This window comes from Notolabrus celidotus, chromosome 1, assembly GCF_009762535.1.
Source record: "Notolabrus celidotus isolate fNotCel1 chromosome 1, fNotCel1.pri, whole genome shotgun sequence".
NCBI lineage: Eukaryota > Metazoa > Chordata > Actinopteri > Labriformes > Labridae > Notolabrus > Notolabrus celidotus.
This window is the reverse complement of record NC_048272.1, coordinates 3,374,329-3,402,061: the sequence shown is the minus strand read 5'-3', so window position 1 is coordinate 3,402,061 and position 27,733 is coordinate 3,374,329. Positions and strand designations below refer to the sequence as shown.

The window sequence follows — 27,733 nt, the reverse complement described above, 5'->3', positions numbered from 1 at the left end:
TAAAAGAGACCAGCAAAAGATTTGCAAATTAAAGTTTTTAAATTAACAGTATTTGTCATGGGACTTGTCTTTCAAGGGTTGCATTTTATTAAAAAAAATAAATCACTGAAAGTATCGATATCGGGTATCGAATAAATTGCCAAATAATAATAATAATAATAATAATAATACATTTTATTTAAAGGCGCCTTTCTCTGCACTCAAGGACACAGCATATATATATATATATATATATATATATATATATATACACGAATTTACATTAAAGGAAGTGTTAAGACAAAAAATTGAAACAATAAAAATAAAAAGTAACAGTGTAATTGGCCTCAGACGGAGTAGGCGGTTTTAAACAGAAGTGTTTTGAGTTGTGATTTGAAATGGGGGAAATAATCAGAGTCGTATTAAATCATAAAAGTGTGGTATCGCCCAGCACTAATTTACATGTTTAATAATATCTGTAGCATCTTTACAACTCAAGCTTTTTGACTAATCTACCTCTGCGGCTATCCTCTCTGTTATTTAAGCCCGGCTTATCCTTGCCTCTGATTGGTCAATTAAGTGACATGTGATTAATAACCAGGAAGTGCAGTTGTGAAGTTCAAGAAAGTTATCTATTTCCATATTGTTGTCTTTCTTACTGTGGATTCAGTCGTCATATATCAAACCATCACATGCCACTAAGGCAGGAACTCTTCAGATCCAGAATGGGTAAGAGGAACTATTTCAGTAACGAGTGGCACACCTGAGAAGTGGGCAAGTGAGTACTGACGTATGACTTTTTAACCGGGCTGAAACGCTCCGTTCAGTTCCTGGTTTCATCCGGCAGGGGACACACTGTGTCCTGTGATGACTGAGTGTATGTCAGACATCCTTATCCTTTAGTGGAGAAATCATGCATGAGACATGTGCATACAGATAGGCGAAAAGTTATAGCTGCACATGAATCCTTCAGTAGCTTTTTTAGATACCAAGCTTATAATGTAATATAATAATAAAATAAAATAAAATAATATAAATGTTGAATCTAAATCTAAATGCTAAACATAAATCTAAATGTTAAATTGAAATCTAAATGCTAAATATTAATCTAAATGTTACATATAAATCTAAATTTTAAATTTAAATATAAATATTAAATATAAATATAAATGTTAAATATTAATCTAAATGTTAAATATAAATCTAAATTTAAAATTTAAATATAAATATTAAATATAAATATAAATGTCAAATATAAATGTTAGATATAAATCTAAATGCTAAATAAAAATCTAAATGTTAAATGTAAAATATAAATGTTAAATATAAATCTAAATGTTAAATTTAAATCTAAATATTATATCTAAATCTAAATTTTAAATGTCAATCTAAATGTTAAATGTCAATCTAAATGTTAAATATAAATCTAAATGCTAAATATAAATCTAAATGTTAAATATAGAGCTAAATGTTAAATATAAATATAAATGTTAAATCTAAATCTAAATGCTTAATATAAATCCAAATGTTAAATATAAATCTAAATGTTAAATATAAATCTAATGTTAAATCTAAATCTAAATGTTAAATATAAATCTAAGTGTTAAATATAAATCTTAATGCTAAACATAAATCTAAATGTTAAATGTAAAATCTAAATGTTAAATGTTGCTCTGCTATCCTAAATATTTATCTGATATGCAGATTCACACTGCTGCCTCGCGGAAGTACCAAAATAAAAGCTTCATAAAGCGATACAGATATCCCAATCATAGTCTGTCAGTATGACTCCAATGGATTACAGCCGGACTGCCCGATGTAAAAATGCTGGATAGGCAGTTTTGGAGACTATCAGAGACAGAACTGACCCAGTCAATGGTACGGACAAGCTAAGTTGCTATTGCTAAGTCTGTATATCTTTATGAAGCTTTTATTTTGGTATTTCTGCATATCTGCTAAATATTTAGGATCGCAGAGCAACATTTAACATTTAGATTTAACATTTAACATTTAGATTTATATTTAACATTTATATTTATATTAAGCATTTAGATTTATATTTAACATTGAGATTTATATTTAACATTTATATTTATATTTAGCATTTAAATTTAGATTTAACATCTAGATTTAGATTTAGCATTGGGATTTAACAATTATTTTAACTTAATATATTTTTCACAAAAAAATTTAATGTGAAGAAGATCACAAATATTCCTCTAAATGTGATTAAAAAAAGTGACTTTTAAAAATTCACTCTACATTTTCATGACGTTTTGGAGCTAAATCTGGAGAAATGTTGCTGTTATTTTCAGTGCGCACAACTTTACAAACGGCGCCCCATACACCTGCTGTAATGTGTCCTAATCTATTTTTATGACTAGTCCCTATTCAAATAGTTATTCTGTTTTATTTTAATTTTTAAAGTCAGTTGAAGCAAGAAAACGACAATAAAGAGTAGAAATTGTGTAAATTAAAAAGAGTTTATTGTATAATAGCTCAAAATAGAATTTAACACAATCACTTTAAGATCACTTTTATGCTGAGAGATGATGTGGGAGTTTAGGCAGGACATTTGGATGAGTATACTGTAATATGTTGACAACCCAGTCCAAGATACTGAAAGCTAAGCAAAAAGGTTGTTAACATCAATGCAGGAACTTCATTCAGTCTGCTTGAAGAAAGTCTGTGCCATGTATACGCATGAAAGATGAAAAAAAAAATACCCTGGAGGCCTGATCCGCTGTCCTCTGTGAATATCAGTCTCTGGATTGAAGCAGGTTTTTCTTTAGTTCCAGTTCGGTGGTCATAAACTGCTCACATCCATTTGTTTCTCCTGTGTTTACTCACTGTGTCGCAGGAGTATGATTGTCCAGTTTTATTTCCCTGTTTAGGGTTTAGGCATTCTGTACAATACATCTTTACACAGAAACAATGTCAATATATACTTTATACGGTATATAAAATAAATACAAATCTCTTTCTACACCACTGCTCTGAGCTATGACTCCTCCCTTCTAGCTGTGATTCACAAAGTGTATGTATTTCACATTTTGTATATGTGTCTGTGAATATGGTTTTGTCTTTATTTGACACAAACAAATGTCTCAGCAGTCCAGATTCAACACACATTTATGACTCTGTTTAGTTGGATTTTCATCGCTCCCTGTTTGATTGATTATTAAAGCCTTGGGACTCTTGATTTCCTGGAGAATGGTGATGTGTTGCTTTCCTGCCCCCTCACCAGGCTCCGTATCCCAGCCTTGGCCTGCCAGCAGCATCAGTATGAGTGCAAGGAGCAAGAGTGTGACTGCGGTGGAGGTCAGCTCAGGGCTAATCTGCAGGCTGGGCTGAGGCTCTGGTACATCTTTTGTTCTGAATGAAACACACTGAGGCGTTCTGCTCTCTCTTGATCTCCTGCTGGCATGCTTGTCCCCCTCACTGATCCCCAAATGTAGACACACTCTGTAAAATGTTTCTGCTTGCAGGTGAGTCAGGTTGAAGCTCTGTGTACCAGCCAGGATTCGTGTTGTATACGTTGGTGTGTGTGCATTTGAGTATATGGCTTGCCACGATAGACGAGTCGATGGGAGGTTGTGTCCGTTCTGCCAGGAGAGGATAGCGTAGTGTTGCCCAACCTCTCTAACCTCTAACCCTGGATCCACTCTGACTGGTTGATATCCTTTCACATTCGCATTCACAGCCACTCCCTTCTTTCTTTTCTTTTCTCTGCCATGCACACCCACAGTCACACTGCGTGTATCTGCACCCAGTACATTCTCAGCTACACAGGTATACAACCCTGCCTCGCTGAGGGTCACCTTGTTCATCTCTAGAGTCCCCTCAGGCAGTAGCCGGTAGTGTTTGGAGGGGCTACAGCGAATGTGAGTTTGAGCTTGAGTATGGCTAGTTGAGACGCTGGAGGCGGTTGTCTGATTGAATCCCTCAGAGACTGTAATTCTGTGGCAGGGATCAGGAGCTGGTGAACTTTTGGATGCACCGATCGGTACAGGACCAAGTTTGAGCCCAGAGGGAGTCACCCAATACAGTTCAGGCTGTGGATCTGCAAGAGCACGGCAGTGCAGGACAAGTTTTCCTCCTTCTCTTACCCCAACATAGGAAGGAAGGGAGCTGGAAGGGATCATGGGGAGGCATGAGGCAGACATCTCCCTGGAGGAGACCTCCCTAACCCTGCGAGCTCGCAGCTCTGGGGGTTCAGAGCACAGTGTGGCCTGAGGTTGGATGAAACGCACCATCCGGGGTGTTTGTGTTACTTCAGTGTGAGGATGAGAGGCCTCTTCAGCTGCCCAGTGGAATAGGCAGTCACATCGCAGTGGGTTGGAGTGTAAGCTGACTTCCTGAAGACTTGGCAGGGAGAGCACGATGTGCTGGTGTAGAGCGCTCAGAGAGTTTGAGTTGAGCATCAGACTCTCCAGCCTGCTCAGCTGTAGGAAAGCTTGCGGATGGATGTAGGATAGTCGTGGGTTGTTGGTGATCTCAAGTTTGGTGAGCTCTGGGAGGTTATCCAAGGCTCCTCTCTCAATGGACACCAGCTCGTCCATGTTGTTTAGGCCAAGCTCCTTCAGGTGCACCATGTCTCTGAAATCCCCTGTCTCTATCAGTTTGATGCGGTTCTTATTGAGGTCCAGGAACTTCAGTCCTGGCACTCTCCTCAGGGCCTGAGTGGGGACCTTTGTAAGCTTGTTATCATAGAAAGAGAGGCTCTCCAGGCCCTCTAACCCTTCCAGAGACTTTTCCGCCAAGCCTCTCAGACCCATACCCCCAAGGACAAGACTCCGCAGGGACTTTAGAGCCTGGAAGCCCCGCTCAGGCAAGGCCTCCACGGGGTTCCCCCCAAGCATAAGAACTTCCAAATTAGGCAAAGCTTTGAACCACTGAGGGTCGACTGTGATGAGTCTGTTGTTATTGATATGAAGACGCAGCAGGGAGTCCAGTCCTACAAATGCTTTAGGGGATATTGAGTGTAAGTTGTTGTGGCTGAGAAAGAGTTCTTGCAAATTTGGCAGTGAGGAGAAGGAGGCTTCAGGGAGGTGGCTGAGATGGTTCTCCTCCAGGTGTAAAGAAAGCAGGGAGGGAATGGGGGAACTCTTAGTTATTGTCCTGACGCGGCTGAAGCGATTCTGAGAAAGGTCAAGGTCTGTGAGGTTTGGTAGTCTGTGCAGCACTGCAGTGTCGATCTCAGACAGGAGGTTACTCTGCAGGCGCAGGGTGTGTGTGTTGGGGGGTATGGGTAAAGGAAGCTTGGTCATCAGCAGGTCGTTGCAATCCACAGTGGGAGCCTCATGGTAGACAGAATCCGGGGAGAACCATGGCTTGATCTGACACACGCACCGGACTGGGCAGGAGACATGCCATGGTAGTGCGTGAGGAAGCGAGCCCACAACAACAGCTGGCACACATACACCAATGAACACACACAGGAGACACTGTGTCTGCAGAAGTATTAGAGTTGGCCTCATGATCCGTACAGGTCACAGGAGCTGATTCTGACAAGAGGAGATTATGATGATTGTAGATTAATCATTGGGACCAAAAATGTGCAGGAAGTTGTTTCAGTGCTGCCTTGATGCCATTCAAACACTGTATTCTATCTGTATTAGCAGTGTTAGCATGTTACAGCAGCTTCAGAAACAACAAACAAAACTACAATGTCTAGGCTTCCTTTTCAGATAAGGACTTTGTTATACCAAGAGAGTTTTTTTCTGTGGAACTTTGATTGCAGTGATAGAACAGGGATTCTGCAATGGCTTCAGCTCAATAACAGCCTTTTGTTGTCACACCATCGATCTCATATCCTGGCCACAGGTGGAGGATTTGTGGCTCGCAGCATGGCGGCTCACTGTTCTGTCAGAGACACAAGAAAAGAAGAGAGGGGGGGATTAAAGAAAGCAAACAAACAAAGACATACAACATCATACCTCACCAGTTTCTTCCCTAAACCAGGATTGAAAAAAAAAACATGTCTTTGTGAAGTTACATGGGATATGAAAGAATGCATTGTGCTTACTAACAAAGTGAAATTTGAAATGAGAGAAAGAGAGAAAGTCTGAGTACATTTCAAGAAGAAAACCAACGAGATAAGAGTGTTTTGCTGTAATCTCCAGTGTTTCTTTTCAGCCGACAGAAGAAGGTAAATATTCAGGAGTGATGAAATCGTGTGTCTTAAATATTTTATTTCAGTACTTAACATCCACTGCCTTTTAGAACACAGCAGCCCACAAATGCTATTTATTATGTAACAGTTAAAAAGACCCCAAGGATCTTTTATGCTATCAGCATTCTGTACTTAAGGCTATTATGAAAAAGACTGTGAATGTAGCTGCTCACACAAACTCACACACAGTCACATGGACACACACACACAAAGTGAGACACAAGCACCAGTTACATCAGAAATACATTTACAGCATTTGGCAGACTCTCCTATTTAGCACAGCTGACATCTCTGCTCTGTATTCACAGTACTGAGACATTCATACATTGTCTCAGTATTTGTCTTCAGACATTTGGTCTGAGGTGAGATCATCCCAATAGTTAACTGACCAGATGTGCAAAATCATTAAACAAGAATACACTTTTTTTGTCTGAAAAACAATTACCACCTAGTTTTCAGAAACCTGCCTAAAGCTGGCCTGTGGTCTGATACAACAGAAGAGCTATTGGAGCTCAGATTACTGAAAAGAGTTAATGCTGGTTCTGACATAAAGGTGTCCTGCCCATATCCAAAAGCGCCTACAATGGGCATCAGAAAGTAGGTGGCTGGGAGCAACACCTCAGTGTTGACTTGATCTCTAAATTCCCCTGATCTCGATCCAGTTGAGAATCTGTGGGATGTGCTGGACCTACACGTCCAATCCATGGAGGCCCTTACCTCACAACCTCAAGGACTTAAAGGGTCTGCTGCTGAATTCCATGCCAGAAACCACAACACACCTGCAAAAGGTCTAGTGGAGTCTGACTGTAATTGAGTACTCATTGGAAGAGTTGTGATTTATTGTTCTTTGTCTTCCACATTTAGCTTTTGTACACCCTGATAAGTAGAAAAAAAATGACGAGATGTTGGAATCACACAAATGCTGAGAAGCTGTGCAGGGCTCACAGCATAGTTGCTATGGAAACAAATCTCCAAGCCTCACTCTGTGTCTGTGTTCAGAGATTTATTTTGGAATTTGTTTTGATCTGATCTGTGTATCAGATGATTGGATCACAGATGACACAACAACAGTGACACCAGTGTGCATCATTAAACCGCTCTATAAATAAATTAATAATAATAATAATTATTATTGTTATTATACCATTTCTGATGCAGCACAACTGAATATCATCTTCAATCAGCCTCTGTGTTCTTCAAGAAACTCTACATAATTAGATAAAGTAGTCATGAGACAAAGTTTGAATCTTTCTAAGTCTTCCATCCTGGCAGCTGGTGTTATTAAACTCTTCATCTGCAAACTGACATCCGCAGCCAACATGACTAACAGGAAGTACTGTACAGCTCTGCAGGCTTTGGCATCTTTAAGCAAAAGAGGAGAAAGTGTGATGAGACGTTTGCCATTTTTTCCCCCCACAAACAAGGAGAACGAATTCACAGATTTAATTAAGCACAGTTGTTGAAAAGAAGCCAGCACTCTGAGCACTCAAACAGCACGTTGTTTAGTGCAAAGAGAGGAGTATGAAGAGGTGAGACCTGTTCATATGTCTCTGTGGGTGCTAAATGTTGTCTGTTATTTAAACTCAGAGCTTCAATGGTAAAAAAAAAACAAACAAGAACAGGTCTCACCTCTTCATACTCCTCTCACTTTTCTATCAGTTCGTCACTTTCATCTCAAATCTCTCATCTTTCCACCACCTGCTCTATAATTGATCCATCATTTAATTTTCATGTTTTTGTAATTTGCTCTCAGAAAGTCAGAGTTTTGCTTTTGGCAGTTTCTGTAAAGCAGAACTTTGTGCTTCAGTGTGCATTCAAAGAACTTGTGCTGCCCTGTAATTTGAACTATTTAGAAAAGAGAAGGATAATAGATCCGTATGACTCAGCGACTGAGTCTCCTTCCTGCTCTTCAGAGTCCGCTTGTGCTGTGGATAAATAGAAAATACTTTTGCTCTCACAGGCCATTAACACTCCCCTGACTCAATGTGACTCAGACTCTGTTTCTTTGTGTTTAGTATGAATGCACAGGAACCAATGAGCGCTGACCTTAATCCAAAATCTCAGCATTGAGGGAAAAGTGGTCACTGAATATAACTTAATTCAACTGAATGTCTATAAGTTTAATACTTACATTTCTCAATTTTGATAGAAGAAAATGTTGGTTTCTGACTTCAGTTCTCTTTAATTCCCTTGGTGACCGCTTATCTGCTGATGTTTCAAAGAAAGCTGCAGATGCATGTGAGCCAGTTCGTCACAGCTGAGCCAAGAGACCACAGTATAATTCCTGTCTCTGCTCTGTTTAGTGGTGACTTGTAGTATCTTTGATAATGTTTCTCCAAGAGATATATTGAAAGAGTCAGTCTAAAGATGTTACAAAGCCACTAATGTCCCTGCTGTTTAATGGAAATTTAAATTCTGACTTACTGACTTGTCTTAAGGTAAGAAAACACTGTAAACAGGACACATAGAGCACACTTTATTAAACACTGATAAACATTATCTGCAGGTAAGCAATGTCTAATTGGTTTGCTGTGTTTGGCTAACACTAGAAGAGCTAGCACCACCAGCCTTTGGTTACCTATTGCTCCAGTTAGTTAAACCAGAGACAGCCAATAACCACGGCTGCAACCTCGGCAAGTGGTGGGTGGCTGCTCTACAGCTTAAGCAAAACATTTGACTAGCATTTCAGGCCTACAATGATTGTTTAGGGGACAAATATCACATATCCCTGGTTAGTTAATCACTGTTTGTTGTAGTGTTCCATGTACATGAAGCAGATTTGACATACAGCTAATCTATTTCTTGGTCAATCGAATTTCATTGAGGACTCTCAACAGGCTTCCCCTGATTCTCCACATGTCCCTCCTACATGTAACACACTGCAAACATTACCTATAATGCACCTTGGCCACTAACATTTCAGGTTGAGACTCAGATGTTTTACACTAATATGCCAGTAGTAACTATTAGCATAGTACCCTTAAGCTGTTTTCCTGATGAACCCCACACCTCCTGATTATTTTCAGCCCCAATCAAAGTTGAATTACATGAAATGAACGCCCTCTGGAATCACGCAAAGCTTCATGGCCAAGAGCTGCAAAAGTGTATATGAGCATTGTTGAAATTAATTTTGAATATCTATGATTTTGGCATTAAACCATGATCAAACAGATGCAATAAAAGCTTCATGGATCAGTACCTTATTTATTCTTGATGGCTGTGGACAGGTTTGTTTGTTTTTCTTTCTACTCTTTGCCAATTTTGTCCATTACTATCATACATTTGATCATCCATATAGATGGATATATCAACCTCTAACTTAATCACACACAAAAAATACATTTTTTTGGCACCTTTACTTCTCTATGTTCTTACATGCACGCTAGATCAGTGGTTGCCAAAGTTGGGGTTGGGACACCATGATGAGGAGGTCCCCAGTTGCCTTCCAAACACATTTCCAAAATTGAAATATTTAAAATGACATATTTTATCCATGATAGTAAAAATATAAACACAATAGTTGTTACATTTCAAATATAACCATGCATACAAAAATGTAATTTTCAATCAATTTCCTGCTTTTCTTTGGTTGCACATGGGTCCTAAGGTAATTATGACACATTAACGAAAGCATCAATAGCAGCAGGTTCATTTACAGCAGCCCAGGAAACACAGCAATGTGCATGTTGGTAAGCTAATTTTCTGCAGACCAGCTAAATCAAGTATCTCAGGCTTTAAGCTGGTATGAAACTCATAGACGCACATACCCTCACCTGTGCATCTGCTTGGTAAATGTCCTACCACTGCTACAGTCAAAATGAAGATTATTTGTATTCTGCTTCTAGGCTTTTTAGATTACTATGATGGTTGTTTGGCTTTTGTGTTTTTTGTGTTGCTCTAATGTCTGCTTTTGGATTGGCCTACTACTGCTTGTGTGATGAATGTGAGCAGCATTTAACCACCTTAAGTGACAGTGGAGACATGCCAGCCTCTGGCACCGTCATTTTGGGGTCCAAAGCTGAAAAGTTTGGGAACCTCTGCAACTAACTTTTTTTTTTAAAAGATCAGAAACTAAAAAAATTATATATTTTGAACAACCTTTGTCAGACATTCTTGGCAGTTCTTAATAGGTTCTCAAACAAGGTCTGCAAATAAACTCCATCCACCTTTCTTTTGGACAACGTTTTCTCAGTTTTCCATCAGATACAGAGGCCCTCACTTTTGGAACAGTTTACCTGGTCATATGACAAGTAACACAAATTTCAACTCATTCAAGAAACAAACCATAACATTTCTATTAGGTGAGTTAAGTAATGCAACATGATTCAATTTTAATGCATATTTACAAACACATAATCTCCCCACTTTCCTAACTTATAAATAAATATTTTGTTCTTTTGTGTTTTGTTTGTTTTTTAACTTTCTCTTATTTTCTTTTCATCATTGTTTTAAATATTAATCCCTCTTATTAATCTTTTTTTGTTTTCTATGTATACTTGTATGATACTTTGTCTTTGTGTTGATTATTTCTATGGAGGGCCACTCGACAAGCCTGTTAGGGGTTTTTTGGCTCCTCCTGCACATACCATGTTAGTGGTTAATTTTATTATTGAATTGTATCTGTTATATATTGGCTCATGTTATTGAACATGCAATGTTTGTTTTGTTCCTTTATATGTGCAATGAATAAATAAATAAATAAATTGTCTGAGCACTTCACTTCACACAAATGTGACAAATTCAGCATCTAAATTGCTCCTGTTAACATTTAAGCCTGTGACACTTAGATTGTTACGCACACTGCAAATTTGCAACAACACAGAAAAAAACTAGCTGACAGAAAGTTTAAAAGCAAACCTGTGAGGTTAACCATTACACACTCTCTAACTTACATTCAAATCATTCATTTGAGAAAGAAAATTGATAGCTGTAAGTTATTCTCTTAATATATCTGACATAAAGAAAAGATCTATATCACTTTCAAGAAACACATCCTGCTTAATGGCTTGTGTCGTTCAATTCTTCTTGCAACTTGAACAGTTTAGTTTGGGATAAGTGATTACATTGCGATCTCTATTTTCTAGCGGGGAACTATTAGGAAGTTTTCAGAGCCCTGCTGGAGGTGGAAAGGGAGAAATTAAAGGTCTGTGTTAATTTAGATCTTTTCAAATGTATGCTCTGTTGAATTTAAAGTCAAGAATATTCTCCCTTCGGCTTCATCTGACTGTGCTTGTACCGATCTAAGAGAGCAAGTCAGGTGAAGCTGGAGAAAAGATTTCAAAACCTGAATTTTGTAATGGAAGAAATGGGCACAGAGTAAAAATACATGCATGCATGGAGTGCTCCATTGCATAAGGTTTGTTTGTGCTGTGCAGCTCCCAGACAGAGAGACACTGCAACAGGGCGGAATATGGAGAGAAGATTTATAGAGAGAGATAGAGAGAAAGAGAGATGTTTGACAGGAGAGAGAGGTGCTTGATAGAGATCATGATTCTAATCATAATAATAATGAATAAAAGACATAAAAAATAGATGCATTACTCTGCAGCTGGATATTATCCAGCATGCACACAGACACACATACAAACTTATGAATCATTTTCACCTCCTGCCAAATGAATACACACACACACACACACACACACACACACACACACACACACACACACACACACACACACACACACACACACACACACACACACACACCTGCTGCCAACACCTTGCATCAATGGTGCTGTTCGTCTACATCTACAGCTGCATGTGTGCGCTGGTGACAGCACGTCTGTGAGTGCTGCAATCCCTTGTTTGCCTTGAAAAAATTCCATGAACACATTTCAGGGTTTCTTACCGCAGCTGAGGCACCGACTACATCCCTGTCTGTCCCTCCTTTTCGTCTTCATTTGCTGTGCAAGTCTTTCTTTTCAGACGCTTCACATGCCAGCCTGTTTTTCCCCCCTGTCCTCCCTCTTAGCCTCACATTTGTGGATCTCTTAAGATTCCTGAAATATCACTTCCCCAGCGCTTCCCTCTCCGGCACTGAAGCTGAAGAGCAAATTTGCAAAGACTGACTCTCTCTCTCTCTCTCTCTCTCTCTCTCTCTCTCTCTCTCTCTCTCTCTCTCTCTCTCTCTCTCTCCCTCCCTCCAGCTAAAATGGAGATGAGGTGTGTTCTGCAGCAGAGCTTCTGTCCCTCTCATCTCTCCTCCTCTCTTTCTATTGCTGCCTCACTCTCTCCCTCTTTCTCTCTTTTTCTGTGTCATAAGCAGAAGTGAAACCTCTTGCGTTAGTTACAGTGTGTTACTTTATCTGGATGAGGAGTTTTTTCTCTGGCTCCTGCTGGCATTTTAGTTTTTCCGCCATCGTCTGCAGATTGAAGACCTTCTTACACTACCGGTGATAGCTAGCAGGGTAGGAAAAGCAGCAGGAGAGTCACAGATTCAATCATATAACCTTCAAATTCAGTATCTGTATTACTATAACCTTCTATGTAGCTCGTTGTCTCACAGAGTTCAGGAGGGGATGTGAAACTTTCCTCAGAGCCAGAGCTGTGTCTCAGCTCTTCATTAAACACTTGTTGAACTTTTAACACTGTTTGGCCTCAATAAGTATTACTATTTTAGATGTTAGTTATTTTTCTTTGATTGTTGATTTTTAATATTTATCTACATTTTCTTATACTTTTGCACACATATATTTACCATTGTCAGAGAAGCCTTAAAGAGGAATGTCTCTAAATAGTAATGAATCTACGAAGCTCAGTGTAGCTCTTGTCTTATGGTGCTTTGTGTATATCAATGTTTTTGGCAGTCTACAGCCCAGACGCTTGTCCAAACTTCTTTGGACTGGGGTGGCCAGATATCAGCTAGATCGGACTCAAAAAGCCAGATCGGATATCGGTGACAAAGGGCTAATATATCGATATATAGTGCCGATCCATATGGCAGATCTATTCCTCTCAGTTCTTTGCATTTCTGTGTTTATAATAGCCATGTGCATCTCCTACGTCATCAGCGTCTCTATAAAATGTGCAACTGATTAATATTGTCACAATATCAGATGCGGAGAAGGGAAACAGTAAGGGCAAAGCTTGGTAGAGTAATAATGTATTCAATGATTTTAATCCCAGCCACAGGTACACTGTACTTCTGTGGGAAACACTACGTGGACATATTTTTTATTTTCTCATTTGAAGCAGTTTTTTTTATACCGAATATTTAATTCCTCTTATCCACTGCTGAGGTTTACAGTTGAATTGTAATATCTGTTGGTTATGAAGATTAACTCACCAAACTGCTGGTACAGATTTATAATCTCTTGAATAATGATACTGTCAGTTTTAAAATTTTTCACTTTATTTTAGTTTACAAAGTCAGAAAAGCCTGAAGTTGCCAAAACATGATTCTATCCTCACATTAAGGAATAGAGATTGTTAAATCAATACCGGGATCGGATCGGCTAGTATCGGTATCAGCAGATACCAAAGCCCAGGTATCGATATCGGTATCGGGACCTAAAAAGTGGGATGGTGCATCCTTAATAATAATAATAATATCGTCACAATATACCTTAACAACTGTCATCAAAGTATCACACAGATGTTTGTGAAACGTTCTGATCTTAAAAAGGAAATGTAACAGAGTGGCAGCATGTAAATCTTCTGAGCTTAGTTCTTTCAGGAAGAAGATGTTTGTCCAACAAGCTGGTAAAGAAGGGCCCGCTCTGTGGTTCTGTGGTTGGCCTAGAACTGGACAGTCTGGAGTCAGTGGCTGAGAGGAGGTTGATGGACAAACTGCGAGCCATCCTGGACAACCTCTCTCACCCTCTCCATGATGAGCTGTGGCTGATGGGGAGCTCTTTCAGTCAGCGCATCATTCCACCACAGTGCAAGACTGAACGCTTCAGGCTCTCCTTTGTCCTCTCTCTTGACTGCTGCTGGCATTATAATGTATAATATACTGTATTATATAATTATCTTGCTATGTTATATTTTGTTATATTACATTACTATTCTAACTACAACCCATGGTCATATTACATACAAATATTATTTCTATTTATGGCTTAATTTGTCATTACCAACCATAATCACACCATGTCAACCTGTCACTACTGAAACATTTTTTAATACTGCCAGTAATTACTTCTATTTAATTTAAATTCCATTTGTAACATTGTATATATCTAAATTGTACTCTAGCTTTATTTATCTATTTTATTTTACTTATTTTATTTTATTTTATGTTATTTTATTTTATTTTTTACTTATTTTTTACTTATTTTGTACTTTTTTGTACTTATTGAAACTTCTTTCAATCTACGTTCCGACCCTCACCTATGGTCACGAGCTGTGGGTAGTGACCGAAAGAACGAACGAACGAGATCGCGAATACAAGCGGCCGAAATGGGCTTTCTCCGCAGGGTGGCTGGGCTCAGCCTTAGAGATAGGGTCAGGAACTCAGACATCCGGGAGAGGCTCAAAGTAGAGCCGCTGCTCCTCCAAATCGAGAGGAGCCAGATGAGGTGGTTCGGGCATCTGGTTAGGATACCTCCCGGGCGTCTCCCTGGGGAGGTGTTTCGGGCATGTCCGACTGGGAGGAGGCCACGGGGAAGGCCCAGGACACGCTGGCGAGACTATATCTCTCAGCTGGCCTGGGAGCGCCTCGGTATCCTCCCAGAAGAGCTGGTGGAAGTGGCCGGGGAGAGGAGTGTCTGGGCTTCCCTGCTGAGACTGCTGCCCCCGCGACCCGGACCCGGATAAGCGGAAGAAGATGGATGGATGGATGGATGAAACTTCTTTCTTGATTGTACTTATGTCTGGGTTACTGTAACAACTGAATTTCCCCCCCGGGGGATCAATAAAGTAATATCTTATTTTATCTTATCTTATCTAAAATCCCAATTGAAAGCACCAACAAAAGAAAATGTGCTACAATTGAATACAAAGACTGGCACTGCCTGTTTCAACACAGCCCTAGTTGATTGTAATATAAGTCCTGCTCCTGGCAAGGCAAATAGCCAATCATAGTGTACGTAGGATTGTGGAACCTTGGATGGCTAATCAGATTTGGGGGCAGTGCTACCCCTGTCTGACCCTCTGGACATGTCCCTACTACAGCCTCAAAACAATAACAACTGTAAAAAAAAAAAAAAAAAAAGATGTCAGTAAACAAGTAAAAAGAGAAATGAGAACCTTCTGTACAGAGGAGCATAAAGGAAGATGGTGAGAGAGGGTCTACATTTTCTGTAATTGTTTTTGTGCTACCTGGTTCTGTATAATTAAACTCAGCTAAATGCTCCTTGAACATTTCAAATTGACAGGTAGCTACCACTGGTGGTAATTTATGCATTTAAGAGCAGGAATACATCTAACGAACGTCAAGAGGCTGAGATTTACTGCAGCATGCATATATTTCCAATAACATTACCATACCTCTGTGAGGAATGACTCCTGTCATTACTTTGACTGTTATTGTGATAAATGACAAAATACAAAGTAATGTCTGACTGAGGTATCACTCTGTTATTGCTCTGAGCTGCAGTAATACTGTAGTAAAATGACAAATTGAGGGGACATCCGGTTTGCTGATTGAGTAGTTGGACGCATGTGAAATCGCTCTCCCAGATTTAATGCAGATTTTCCTTCCTAAAACTCAATAATGCAACACCTAACAGTTCAGTTCTAGATGAGTGGGAGAAGAAACATAAAAGGCCCTAAAGGAGAAGAAAAATGCAGAAATACCAAGATAAAGGTTCCTCAGCTGCGAAAGCTTACAACACCGAAGCATCTCAAGCTAGCAATGGCAGCGCAGCTAAAGGTACAAACGGACAGAAACACTCCGGCACAAGCTAGATCCTGAAGATATAATGATGGCGATAAAAGATCTCAAAGATGACCTCAAGTGGGACAAGAAATCAAGAGCAAACTAGACTACTTTACGGCGGAGATGCAGGTTCTGTCTGACCGAGTCGGCGAATCTCAGACATGGGTGGAGCAGGTAGAGGAGGCGGCAGAGGCGACCGAGGCGTTCTGCTCCTGCCTGGAACAGCAAAAAGCTCTGCAGCGAAAACTAACAGATCTAGAGTCTCCAGGAGAAACAATATAATAATATAATAAAAGCAAACCGCTATTGCCACAAGACCTGGAGCTAAAAATAAAGCGGGCTCACCGGTCTCCTGCCCTTAAACCCAAGCCTGAAGCCCCACCGAGAACCATAATCATCAACTTTCAAGAGTATACGACCAAGGAGACGGTCTTAGGTAAAACTTGGAAAAAAGGAAAAATCCAGCTGGGTAACAGAACTCTATATTTTAAGATAAGATAAGATAAGATAAGAGAGTCCTTTGCTCGTCCCACAACGGGGGAATTCAAGTGTCACAGTAACAAAGTAGACAAAAAAATAGAAAGCAAACAAGAGCCTATAAAGTATCAATTATTAACAAAATTAAAGAGGTAAAAAATAAGCATATCTTACACACACATATACATACATATATTATTGGTTATAGAGTCTGACCACTGCAGGAAGAAAAGACCTGCTGTATCTCTCAGTGAGACACTGCAGGTGAAGAAGTCTGTCACTGAACGAGCTACTTAGTGTTGTTATGGTCTCCTGGAGGGGGGGTGTGACGTGTTGTCCATCAGAGAAGGTAGCTTTGCTATCATCCTCCTGTCAGCCACCACCTCCACAGGGTCCAGCAGGCAGCCCAGGACAGAGCTGGCCTTCTTCACCAGTCTGTTCAGCTTCTTCCTGTCAGCAGCAGAGATGCTGCTTCCCCAGCAGACCACTCCAAAGAAGATGGCTGATGCCACCACAGAGTCAAAGAAGGACTTCAGAAGATCTGATCATGACATACACCAGCGCCCAGGAGGTGCTGAAGGAACTAAAGAAGCAAGGATTTTCCTTGGAAGAGCGGATGCGAGGAGGAGTGGCTGCATAAGCTGCTGGGATGGCAGGGAGTAGCGGGCCATCAGGAGAAAGAGTTGGCGACTGCCCAGAGAGTGAGGGAACGACTAGAGGATTTTCAGAGGGGACCCGCTGACCAAGTTTGAACGAGGACTTGAGCAACATGATCCAGTTTGATGAAAAAATCTGAGTTTAAAAAGATGAAGGATTAACATTTTGGCCCTTCTTAGTTTAGTAAGTGCCTGGGAGAGGCAGGTTTCTTTTGTATAGGATGCGTTGGACTGAAAGGATGGTGGAGTTATTTTTTGTTTACTCTTTATTGGCCACCTTTAAGACTGGGCCCTAGTGAGAGGCTTTTCCCTCAATCTTCCATTGGGGTCACAGGTGAGCAGGAGCAAGAGTCTCCCCCCTCTTTTGGAGGTCTGTTCTTGTATGTGTTCAGTAGTTCATAAGTGTGTTCTTTCTTTGTTATGAGGGGCTACCAAACCAATTAAGACATGGCATATGCACAGTAGGATCTCATAACCTGAAAATCATCTCTTTAAATGTGAATGGCCTCAGAAACCCAGTTAAGAGGATTACGGAGTAAGAGAGAGAGGTGATAGTGATGAGACGAGTAGTAGAAGCTGTTGCCGCTGGAGTCCAGTACGTCTGTATCAGCTGGAGTCCAGAGCGTCTGCAGCAGGAGGACGTCTACGGCAGCTCAGAGGAACCTACGAGACAAGGGAGCTCAGGGACTCCAGAAAGGTCTATGGTTAGTAACTTTGAATGGGACAGGCAGAGTTAAAGCAAGTGATGGGGGGTTGGGGGGAAGGGGGTGAGCTAGGATCCCAGTGTGTCAGTGTGCCAGTTCCCCTGGCAGTCTAGGCCTATTGGAGCATAACAAAAGCTGGTCCAAGCCTGATCCAGCTCTAACTATAAGCTTTATCAAAAAGGAAAGTTTGAAGCCTACTCTTAAAAGTGGAGAGGGTGTCTGCCTCCCGGACCCTGACTGGTAGATGATTCCAAAGGAGAGGGGCCTGATAACTGAAGGTTCTACCTCCCATACTACTTTTAGAGCTTTTAGGTACAACTTGTAAGCCTGCATGTTGGGAGTGTAGAGTTCTAGAGGGGTAATAGGGCACTATGAGCTCTTTAAGATACGAGGATTTTTAAGGGCTTTGTAGGTTAAAAGAAGGATTTTAAATTCTATTCTACATTTTATGGGGAGCCGGTGAAGAGAAGCTAACACTGGAGAGATGTGCTCTCTCTTCCTAGTTCTAGTCAATACTCGAGCTGCAGTGTTTTGAACTAGCTGAAGAGTCTTTAGAGACTTATTGGGGCAGCCTGATGAGAGGGAGTTACACTAACCTAGAAGTAACAAATGCATGGACTAGTTTTTCTGCGTCAGTCTGAGATAGGATGTGTCTAATTTTAGAAATTTTGGAATAAACTACCATTGTTATGGAGTTTTGACCCATCAGAACTGAATATTTAACAGAGCCTAGTGAGCAGTTAGAAAGCCTGGTAATAAAGAACATGGAAATATATGCATCTTTAATCGATCAGTCCTAGTGTTTCTTACCCTCAGGTGTGCAAACACTAAAGTATTCTAGGATATTTGTGATCTTTTCAGTGTCAGCTATCAGAAGCAGGTTATAATATTCACTTGGACCAAAACCAACTCTCAATAGATTCTAATATTGATATCTTTCTATACCTGTTTTTCATTTCAACTTTGTATGACTGTTAGTGTTGGTGTGCTATTTTTATAACTTGTCTTTTGGTTATCCTAGTGGCCAAAGAGATCAGCTTATATAGGTTTCAAGTAGTGTCTTGTTTCATTGTTGCTGCTGTACTGGATATCTCAGTCTCATTGTGTCATGTGGTGCAACTGTGAAAATAACCAGAATCAAAATGAACAAAATTTACTCAGTTGGCTTCAGAAAGTAAAGCTGTGTCCACATTTTTTCCTTTTTTATAACTGCAGAGCACCACCTGACCTGTCTTTTATTACAGACCTGTATCATCAGAGGACATGTCTCGTGCAAACCCCATGGACTAAATTATCTAGCATATTTAAGGGGGTGTGAGATAAATGCACAAAGCTGCATGTTTTGCTCAACACATACAGACAACATTATGTACTATACATGACCTGCATGCAGAGGGTACATAGTTTGCTGGGTGAAAGAAAGCCTGAGTCCACCTGAAACTTGCATGATTGCACATGCATTTTTTATTCCAGCACTGAGAGAGATCATAATAAATGAAATGCTTGTGAAGAGTGCAAAAAGGTGTATGGAAACACAGCCTCTGGTCAGTGATGAAAAATGCACTAGTGTTGATGATAAATCACACGGACTCTGACCTTGAGAAAACAAAAGGTATACACAAAAACTGCTTGTGCCCTCATGTATTTCAGTTGCTGTCTCCCTCTGTGATGTGGTCAAATACTTCAATGTTATCAACTCTGTTTTTCCAACTTGCTGATGGTGGAATCTGAGGACACAGCGTACTTTATGAGAGTTTTGTCTTGTTTCTTCTGTGATATATGGAAAAGGAATCACCGTCTGCTTCTATGTTCTTGACCTTTTGCTAATAGGGAGAAAAAATACCCTCATGAAGCTTCCTATGTATCCTTATCGCTGTTCTTTTTCTTTTCAGTTTGCATTTGAGTGGGTGTTTGGAAACTGAGAACCAGGAGGAGTGTTGGTAAGAGAGACTGAATAGTGAGGAGCTACTGCAGAATGTACTGAGTGATGGGAAAACATGAACAGAAGGCAGAGAACAGGGAGGCCGGTAAACTTTGCAGGATTTTTTGCAGCTCAGGATTTTACATTGATGTGTATTAATGTCTGTGAGTGTTTGAGTGTGTGTGAGACGGTCTGACATGGCTCTGTAATGGCTTTCCCCTTCATTTGCCTGATTCATTCAGGAGTCAACACACAAAAGCACACACAGACACACACACCCACATGCCCCGCTGACTGAAAGGCAGCAAGGATAAGTGGTAGTTCGCTGAAAGGAAAGGGTGGGGGGTGGGGGGTGGGGGGTGGTGGAGGAGGTCGCCATAGCAACACCGGGGGGTTGTCGCTTTTATTGGCGAAAGAAAATCAGCTCTGCCTATCCTCTTATCTCTCTCTCTTCTCACTCACTCAGTTTCCCTTTCTCTCTCTCTGTCTCACCTTTCGTTTTTTCTCCTTGCATTCATTTCATCTCCCGTCGGCTGACGTCGACAGCCCGGGACATCCACGGGAGACGTGAAAATTCAAGACACGTCATTTTCATGTGAGCACTTGCATATTGCAACGTGGCTGAAGATACATGTAGTGTCATGTGTGATGATTTATCATGCAATATGTGTTTTTGAAGTAGTGTAAATGTAAATCCGAGCAGAGAGATAAGCATTTGTGTGTCATATTTTAAGGATAGGACATCATGCATCATGCTTGGAGAAATGGTGACATAGAGACTGACATTCTCTCACTCTTTATGAAAAATACAGCTCAGTGCATTTTCAGTATCAGTGAGTCCCAACTCAAATTCAGTGATATGAATGAATGGACTTTTTTTTCTGAAAAGGAGCCAGTATGTGTGTTTCATTAAGGTTTGTGTAAATATTTACATGCACAGACACATGAACAGTGCAGATGCATATGCCGCACAATGCATGACGGCACACATTTGTACATTATGTCTCATAACAGGTTGCATGTGGGTGTGCATCCCTTCCTGTCACGGCATTTGAATTCTGTTCGCAGGTGGACTGGCTCCCCAGCTGGACCTGGGAACACTCAAAGACTCAAGGACAACCCTCCCACATCACAGCTAAATGTGTCTGTGAGTGTGCAAGCGAGTATGTGCACATGGAAACATGGCAGAGAGGAAATGATTGAGAATTTGCTGCCATGGTGACAAGAACCAGCAGTATCTAATAGCGACGGGTTGTGGAGGAGCCTGCTTTTTGCAGAAAGGGAGGAGAGGGACAGAGATAGATAGAAGGAACTGAACACTGAATGCTGCTTACATTTTGCTCTGTATTCACATTTTATAATATGAGCAAGTTTATTTATTTTTTACAGTATGTGCAGTTTGATAAATGTACACTTGAGTGTTCAGACTCAAACAGAAAAGAAAAAAACAGAAATTGAGGCTTTTGTTTCTTAAATACACACCACTACATCTGAGGATGTCCATAAGCTCAAGAAAAATGACACATACTGTGACTGCTAATTGTTTAACTTAATTCGACCTGCTCCCCTCCTGGCAGAGAGCTGAATAAAGACAGAAGTGTAGTGCAGCTGCAGAGCTTCCACATTACTCTGCAGTATTTATTTGTAGAGCTGATGAGTGATTTACATGCTTCATCCAGTCCCTCCAATTCAAAAGACATCATGAGAAATCGTGGTTAATCTTCATCTCCATGAATCCTATTTCAATTAACTTGCACAGTGCGTGTATGCGGTGTGTGTGTGTGTGTGTGTGTGTGTGTGTGTGTAGGTGTGTGTGTGTGTGTGTGTGTGTGTGTGTGTACTGCGTGGGAGAAAGGCAACAGGTTTGTGTTTATCAGCTGGCTCCTTGTGCATGGTTGCCATGGTGAAAGAGTTTGGTGCATGTTTCCATAAGTTCAATGCTATTTATCTCTGCAGCTGAAAAGCACAAGATCTTTTGCTGCAAATGTCAAGAGGTCATTTTGTCTGCTTCCCACTTGAAAGCTTTGGACAATACGTACAAGCAGATTATATGACTGGAGGAGGGGGGGCACTGTATTGATCCAAGAGAGAGAGTCTCTCATAATGGACTATCTTTTACAGAATGGACTGTAAAGAGCACTCTGTGTGGTGTATTAACTCCCCCTGGTGGTGAGATTCGGTAGTGCATAATATAATGCTAAAACAAATGTGTTAAAACTGTACTTTCTCTTGCTATATTATCATATTATTATTTAAATACAAATCATATTTACTCAATTAACTCATCTTTTAAATTGTGTTAGTAACACACTAACATTAATGACAGAAACAGAAACAGTTTGAAGACCAGTTTGAAAAAATGAACATCTCATTAGTTTTGTACGGAGCCCCTAAAGTGACATGTGCAGAATCTTTTTTTTGGAAAGTATCTGGTGCGCACGAGATACTTTCTCGTGAGCACCAGATACTTTCTCGTGCGCATGAGAAAGTTTCTCGTGCGCACGAGATACCAAGTTAGCACTGGAGATCAACCAGTTTCGATCTAAAAATGACAGTACAGCAGTTAGTTGAGCTTTATTTCAACCTTGGGCTGTCTTGTATCTTGTTACATTTATATACGGACTGTTCAGTCTGCATTTACGAACTGTTTGTAATTTGTGAACCTCACTGCATTTGTGAATGGAATTTTTGAGACTGCAGGGCAATGTCTGTAACCAATCAGATGTCTCACTCCTATGCAGCCAATCATAGTGTAGATTACAGGGTATGTGGTTGTGAAGCCATCCCTTTAGCCATGCCCGGGACCAGAGCGCACCGGGACCAGAGCGCACCGAGACCAGAGCGCACCGAGACCAGAGCGCACCGAGACCAGAGGGCACCGAGACCAGAGCGCACCGAGACCAGAGCGCACCGAGACCAGAGCGCACCGAGACCAGAGCGCACCGAGACCAAGACTAGTCGATATCATCCCGCATTTAGGCAGTTATTGAATGAGGACTATGTTTGATCCTTTGTTACAATGGGTAGCAAAATTCTGCACATGTCACTTTAAGGGCTCCTTAGGTAAATTGGGTTAGCATAGGATTTTTATTTTTTTTAACTATACTCATAATGGATAGCCATAAAGTAATGATGCAGCCACATAAAAGAATAAATTCACTGTAGTATATGTATGCACGGAAATTTTCTGAATCTCTTACACAGTAGTGTTTCTTTTAAGTGTTTTTGAAGAGCTTTGGACAGAAGAAGAAGAAGAAGAAACATACTTTATTAATCCCCAGGGGGGAAATTCAATTTTTTCACTTGTGTTGTTTTTCGTCATGCTACACGCACAGTTTCTTTTGGTATATACATACAATCATGCACACACATGCAGTGGACATGCACTTTGGGAGATATGTCAGAGTGAGGATGCTGCCATCAACCAGCACACCCCGAGGATTTGGGGGTTTGGTGACTTGCTCAAGGGCACCTCGGCAGTGCCCATGCAAGTGAACCAGCACCTCTCCAGCCACCAGTCCACTTGCCAAACTTCATTCATACTGGGACTTGAACCGGTGACCCTTTGGTTCCCAAGCCAAGTCCCTATGGACTGAGCTACTGCGCCCCCTAGAGCTGTTGTAAACAGGAAAAATAATGATGTTGTTGACATTCAAATGATATATTATTATGAAAGAAGTACTGACTGAGCTGCCTAAAGATGAGAACGTGTTCTTGGAAATGGGATGTAATGGCATTGTATGAAAACTATCAATGTTCCTTTTCAGACAGCTGGCTTAGTAATGTGGTATTCATTTTGTATTTTCAGCCAACCTTGCAGTATTGTATTGTGTTTGTGACAACAGGCTAGACATAGATGTGTGTCTCTGACAGACATGTGTTTTATGAAGCCTTTCATGGTTACAAAATAAGGCATTTTGCTGTCAAATAAAGTGCTTTATTTTGATATCCTGTTAAATCATTAAGAGAAGAAAACTTCTGAACATATCTTTCAGTGGCTGAAAATTCAATTTAAATGTGCGACAAGAGCCAGACAGAGACAAGGATAAGGAGACAAATACTCTCCTAAAGGACATGGAAGTGCTTCAGATGAAAGTGGGTAATATTGGAAAAAATAAAACAGCTGAGCAGTAAGGTAGATAGGCTGTCTACACCATCGGGAACACAGTGAGCACCAACAGTGACCCATGTCACTCAGGGCAACATGGGTTTGGATTCCTGGGTTATTAAGGAGAAAATAAAGTGTTAATACTGAGACTCAGAAAATGGGATCAATAAGACATTTTTTTCTTTGGGGTGACCTGCACAATTACACAAGGGCTCCAGAGCTTCATTTTGTGTTTTAGAAAGCTGAATTACACTATTGTAAAAAGAAAGTACTTACCGTGCAGTGCACAAACAATTAGAAAAAGCTAGATTTTAAGAAAATATTTGATGATATATTGTTAAAACCAAACTGGCACACATATATATCAAGCACAATTATGTCACAGATCCTGTCATTATAGCAAACTTAAGAAGTCAGAGGTCTTTGGTTGCTCAGATGAGAACAGGAATCCTACTTTTGGCTCTTTCATATTGTCCTTTAGATGATGAGTGAAGACCGCCTTTGTTTTTTTTAAATACTTTTCTTTTTATTAAGTTTTTCTCTTTTTTAACAACCAAAAATACACACATATGGTACCAATAGGATGACATAACATTCTGTAAATAGAACAAAACATGAACATGAAACAAAGACAGTGGGAGCGCAGTGGGGACAGAGCAACATATCACACCACCTGTTTATACATTCACTACCCACACAAGTATCCATATACACCTTGTGGGTATGGAGATGCTAAATATATACTCTAAACAATATATTGTCAATAGTAGGCAATACATCACTATACTAAACATTACAACACATATAGAAGACTGCCTTTGTTTAATGAAATGTATTTTCAAAGTTCTGAGATGTTTTGGTGCTTTAAAGGTGACATATTACGCTCTTTTTCATCAAAATATATTGGTCTAAGAGGTCCCCAAAACTTGTCTTTAAAGTTTATTGCTCAAAAAAACACTTTGAAATCAGATTTTGGTCTGCCTGTAAACCCCTCTTTTTCAGCCCTGCTCAGAACAGGCTGTTTTCTGTGTCTGTGCCTTTAAATGAGAATTAGCTCTCTGACCACGCCCCCTCAGGAAGTGGATGTGCCCTCGGCTCTCCAGCACGTTGATCTAATGTTTCCATGTTGGCTGAATATACACGGCTGCTCACAGACCTGCGTTACTTCAACCCTCTGAGTCTGATCCAGAATCTGATCCTGATGGAGAGGCGCCTGCAGCAGGACCTTTCTGAACCATTGGTCACAGATTTTGTGTTTCTTGTTGTTTTATTTGTCAGTATGTCGACGTGTGTCTTGGTACACAGTGACGAACATGTAGCTATGTGGCTATGCTAACTAGCGCTAGCACTTTTCCAAGAAAAATAAAAATCATCCACTAGATCTTCAAATCTGCAGACGTGGGGAGTAAAACCGACCTTTGTGTTTATTAAGACAGCCTACAACTAGCATGCCTCCCTCCTAAGCTCCTTGTTAGCACACATGTGTGCAGGTAATGAAAAACAGAGGAGGCGTTGAGTTGTATTTTATACAGTCTATGGACTGAACAAGCTCCGAGCTCTGACTTCCTGTTACAGACTGGATGGCGTTGTGACGTATGAAAAACACTGAAAACTGAAACGGCTCGTTTCAGCACACATTTACAGAAAGGTGGAGAAATCAGAACAGGGGCAGAATGGATTCTTCTCATTTTCGGGGGGTTTGTAGACAGGGACACATATTTCAGGTAGAGAACCATTAAAAAGTTGATTTTGCATGATATGTCACCTTTAGTAATGGCAGGACGCAATGGTTCAACTGTAATGTTTATGATTTGTCCGATATTGTGTGATGTCCAAGTGTGATACTACTGCACAGGACTTATATTGATTTAATTTTGTAGCTATGAATTTGGACTCTAGAACGTTCGTATGTTCAATTTATATGAAAGGATGAATTCTCCATGGGGCTTTCCCTGTTGACCTCATCTTTAAACACTACATCTTTCAACTCCACAGGAACATCAAAATTTTTTGCTGACGATTAACTGCTATATATAGCTTATCATTATTATTTCAGCTTATGATTAACAATTCAAGGGTAGTGTTTTTGCCTTAATGGACTGTTCCAACAATAACACATTCATTTCTAAAATGTTGTCTCTAAAATTCTGTTTAAACCTATGAACCATTTCAAAGCATTTAAGATCCCTATAATAAAACAGATGGGTGAACTTTCACGAATTTAGTATGAATGGCTGCTTTAATCATTACAGTCAGTATCTGAATGATCCTGGGGGTCAGTATGACTAATCTTTCAGTCCGCAGGGCGAGTGAGTGCCAAACATTTCAACATGCAAGGACAAAAAGCTTCTACCTCTGCAATGTGGTGACCAGCACTTATCATTTGAAGACATAAACCAACAACATAACTAATATTACAAATTTCATTCATAAAAAGCATTTTTACTGGAAGGGGGTTTTAATCCTAAAAAGTTATGTATATTGTAAACATTCATCAAACACTGCAAAACGTATTGAAAACATGAAGCAAAGGTTAAACTTGAAAACATTATTTAAAATGCTGTGTGAGCGTACAATACAATGATAACCATGGAAACATCAAACTCATTTAGTCCATAAAGCAATCTCAATGCACTTGAAGGTTCTCTGTAATTTATGGTAATTAAATGTGACAAAACATATCAATGAGTTTGACTTTGCAGAGGAGTAAACACATTTCACAGATATCGCAGAGATGGGAAACAAAGGATAAATATCTCTTTCTTGTATGCATCAGGGACAAGTTTCTCATTTACCACTCTTAGTTGAGCTACATGCCTACAGAAATGTTTGAAACTTGAGTTCTACACATTTCAAGATATAAGTTCATTATCTTAAAACATTACTTGACCTGAACCCTTGCTTTAACTACAAAGGGGTTGTTCTCAAAGAATGAGTCATGCCATCTATTATGTAATACAAGACCTATCAACTTAGGCCCTTTATACAACAGCTCTGTTACACCTGTCACACTGGTGGTGGCAATATAACAAGTGCCACATTTAAAGCAGAGTAGTACCTCAGACAGTTCATATTGTGTTTTTACTCAGTTATTTAAACATGTCAGCCTTGCAGGGAAACTTGTCAATGCATTGGTTACCGTTGGACTGTTACAACTCTTTTATATCAGGCTTCCTTAATAAGTCTTTAAAGACTCTTCAGCTGGTCCAAAACACTGCAGCTCAAGGACTGAATACAACAAGGAGAAGAGAGGACATCTACACTGGCTCTCCATAAAATACAATTTAAAGTCCTTCTTCTGACCTACAAAGCTTTTCATGGTCAGGCACCGTCATATCTAAAAGAGCTCGGAGTACCCTTTACCCATCTAGAACACTACGCTTCCAGCATGTTGGCCTGATCATCGTTCCTAAAGTCTCTAAAAGAAGTATAGGAGGTATAGAGCCTTCAGTTATCAGGCCCCTCTCCTTTGGAGTCATCTACCATTCAGGGTCTGGTAGGCAGACACCCTCTCTACTTTAAAGAGTAGGCTTTAAACTTTCCTTTTTGATAAAGCTTATAGTTAGGATCAGGCTTGTACCAGCTCTTAGTTATGCTGCTATAGGCTTAGACTGACACACTGGGATCCTGTCTTTCCCTCTCTCTCCTCTCTCTGCCTGTCTCCTGCCTGTCTCTTCCTTTAACTCTTCCTGTCCCGTTAAAGTTACTAACATAGACCTTTCTGGAGTCCCTGAGCTCCCTTGTCTAGTAGGTTCCTCTGGATCTCTGTCATTCTGTCATTCTGTCATTCTGTCATTCGTTCTGTCATTCTTTCTTCTTTCTTTCTTTCTTTCTTCTTTCTTTCTTTCTTTCTTTCTTTCTTTCTTTCCTTTCTTTCTAAAGTTATAGTT

The 27,733-nt window shown here is 40.2% G+C and overlaps 1 protein-coding gene across 5 annotated transcripts; it reads right to left on the bottom strand.

Moving 5' to 3' along the window:
- Positions 1-2,446: 2,446 nt before the first annotated feature.
- On the bottom strand, positions 2,447-12,195 carry LOC117811826 (leucine-rich repeat neuronal protein 2-like). 5 transcript variants are annotated; one of them, XM_034682328.1, is made up of 3 exons: positions 12,006-12,178; positions 5,688-5,844; positions 2,447-5,486 (listed from the first exon to the last, which is right to left on the bottom strand). In XM_034682328.1, the coding sequence occupies exon 3, from the start codon at positions 5,457-5,459 to the stop codon at positions 3,087-3,089; it is 2,373 nt and encodes a 790-aa protein (XP_034538219.1). In that variant the 5' UTR covers positions 5,460-5,486; positions 5,688-5,844; positions 12,006-12,178; the 3' UTR covers positions 2,447-3,086. The 5 variants fall into 5 exon arrangements, with proteins under 5 accessions (XP_034538219.1, XP_034538201.1, XP_034538194.1 ...); XM_034682310.1 differs by having other exon boundaries at positions 2,447-5,839; positions 12,006-12,195; XM_034682303.1 differs by having other exon boundaries at positions 2,447-5,844.
- Positions 12,196-27,733: the final 15,538 nt, after the last annotated feature.

Bases quoted from the DNA above. Each gene is read 5' to 3' on its own strand.
- LOC117811826 (XM_034682310.1), bottom strand. From the start codon at position 5,459: ATGAGGCCAACTCTAATACTTCTGCAGACACAGTGTCTCCTGTGTGTG.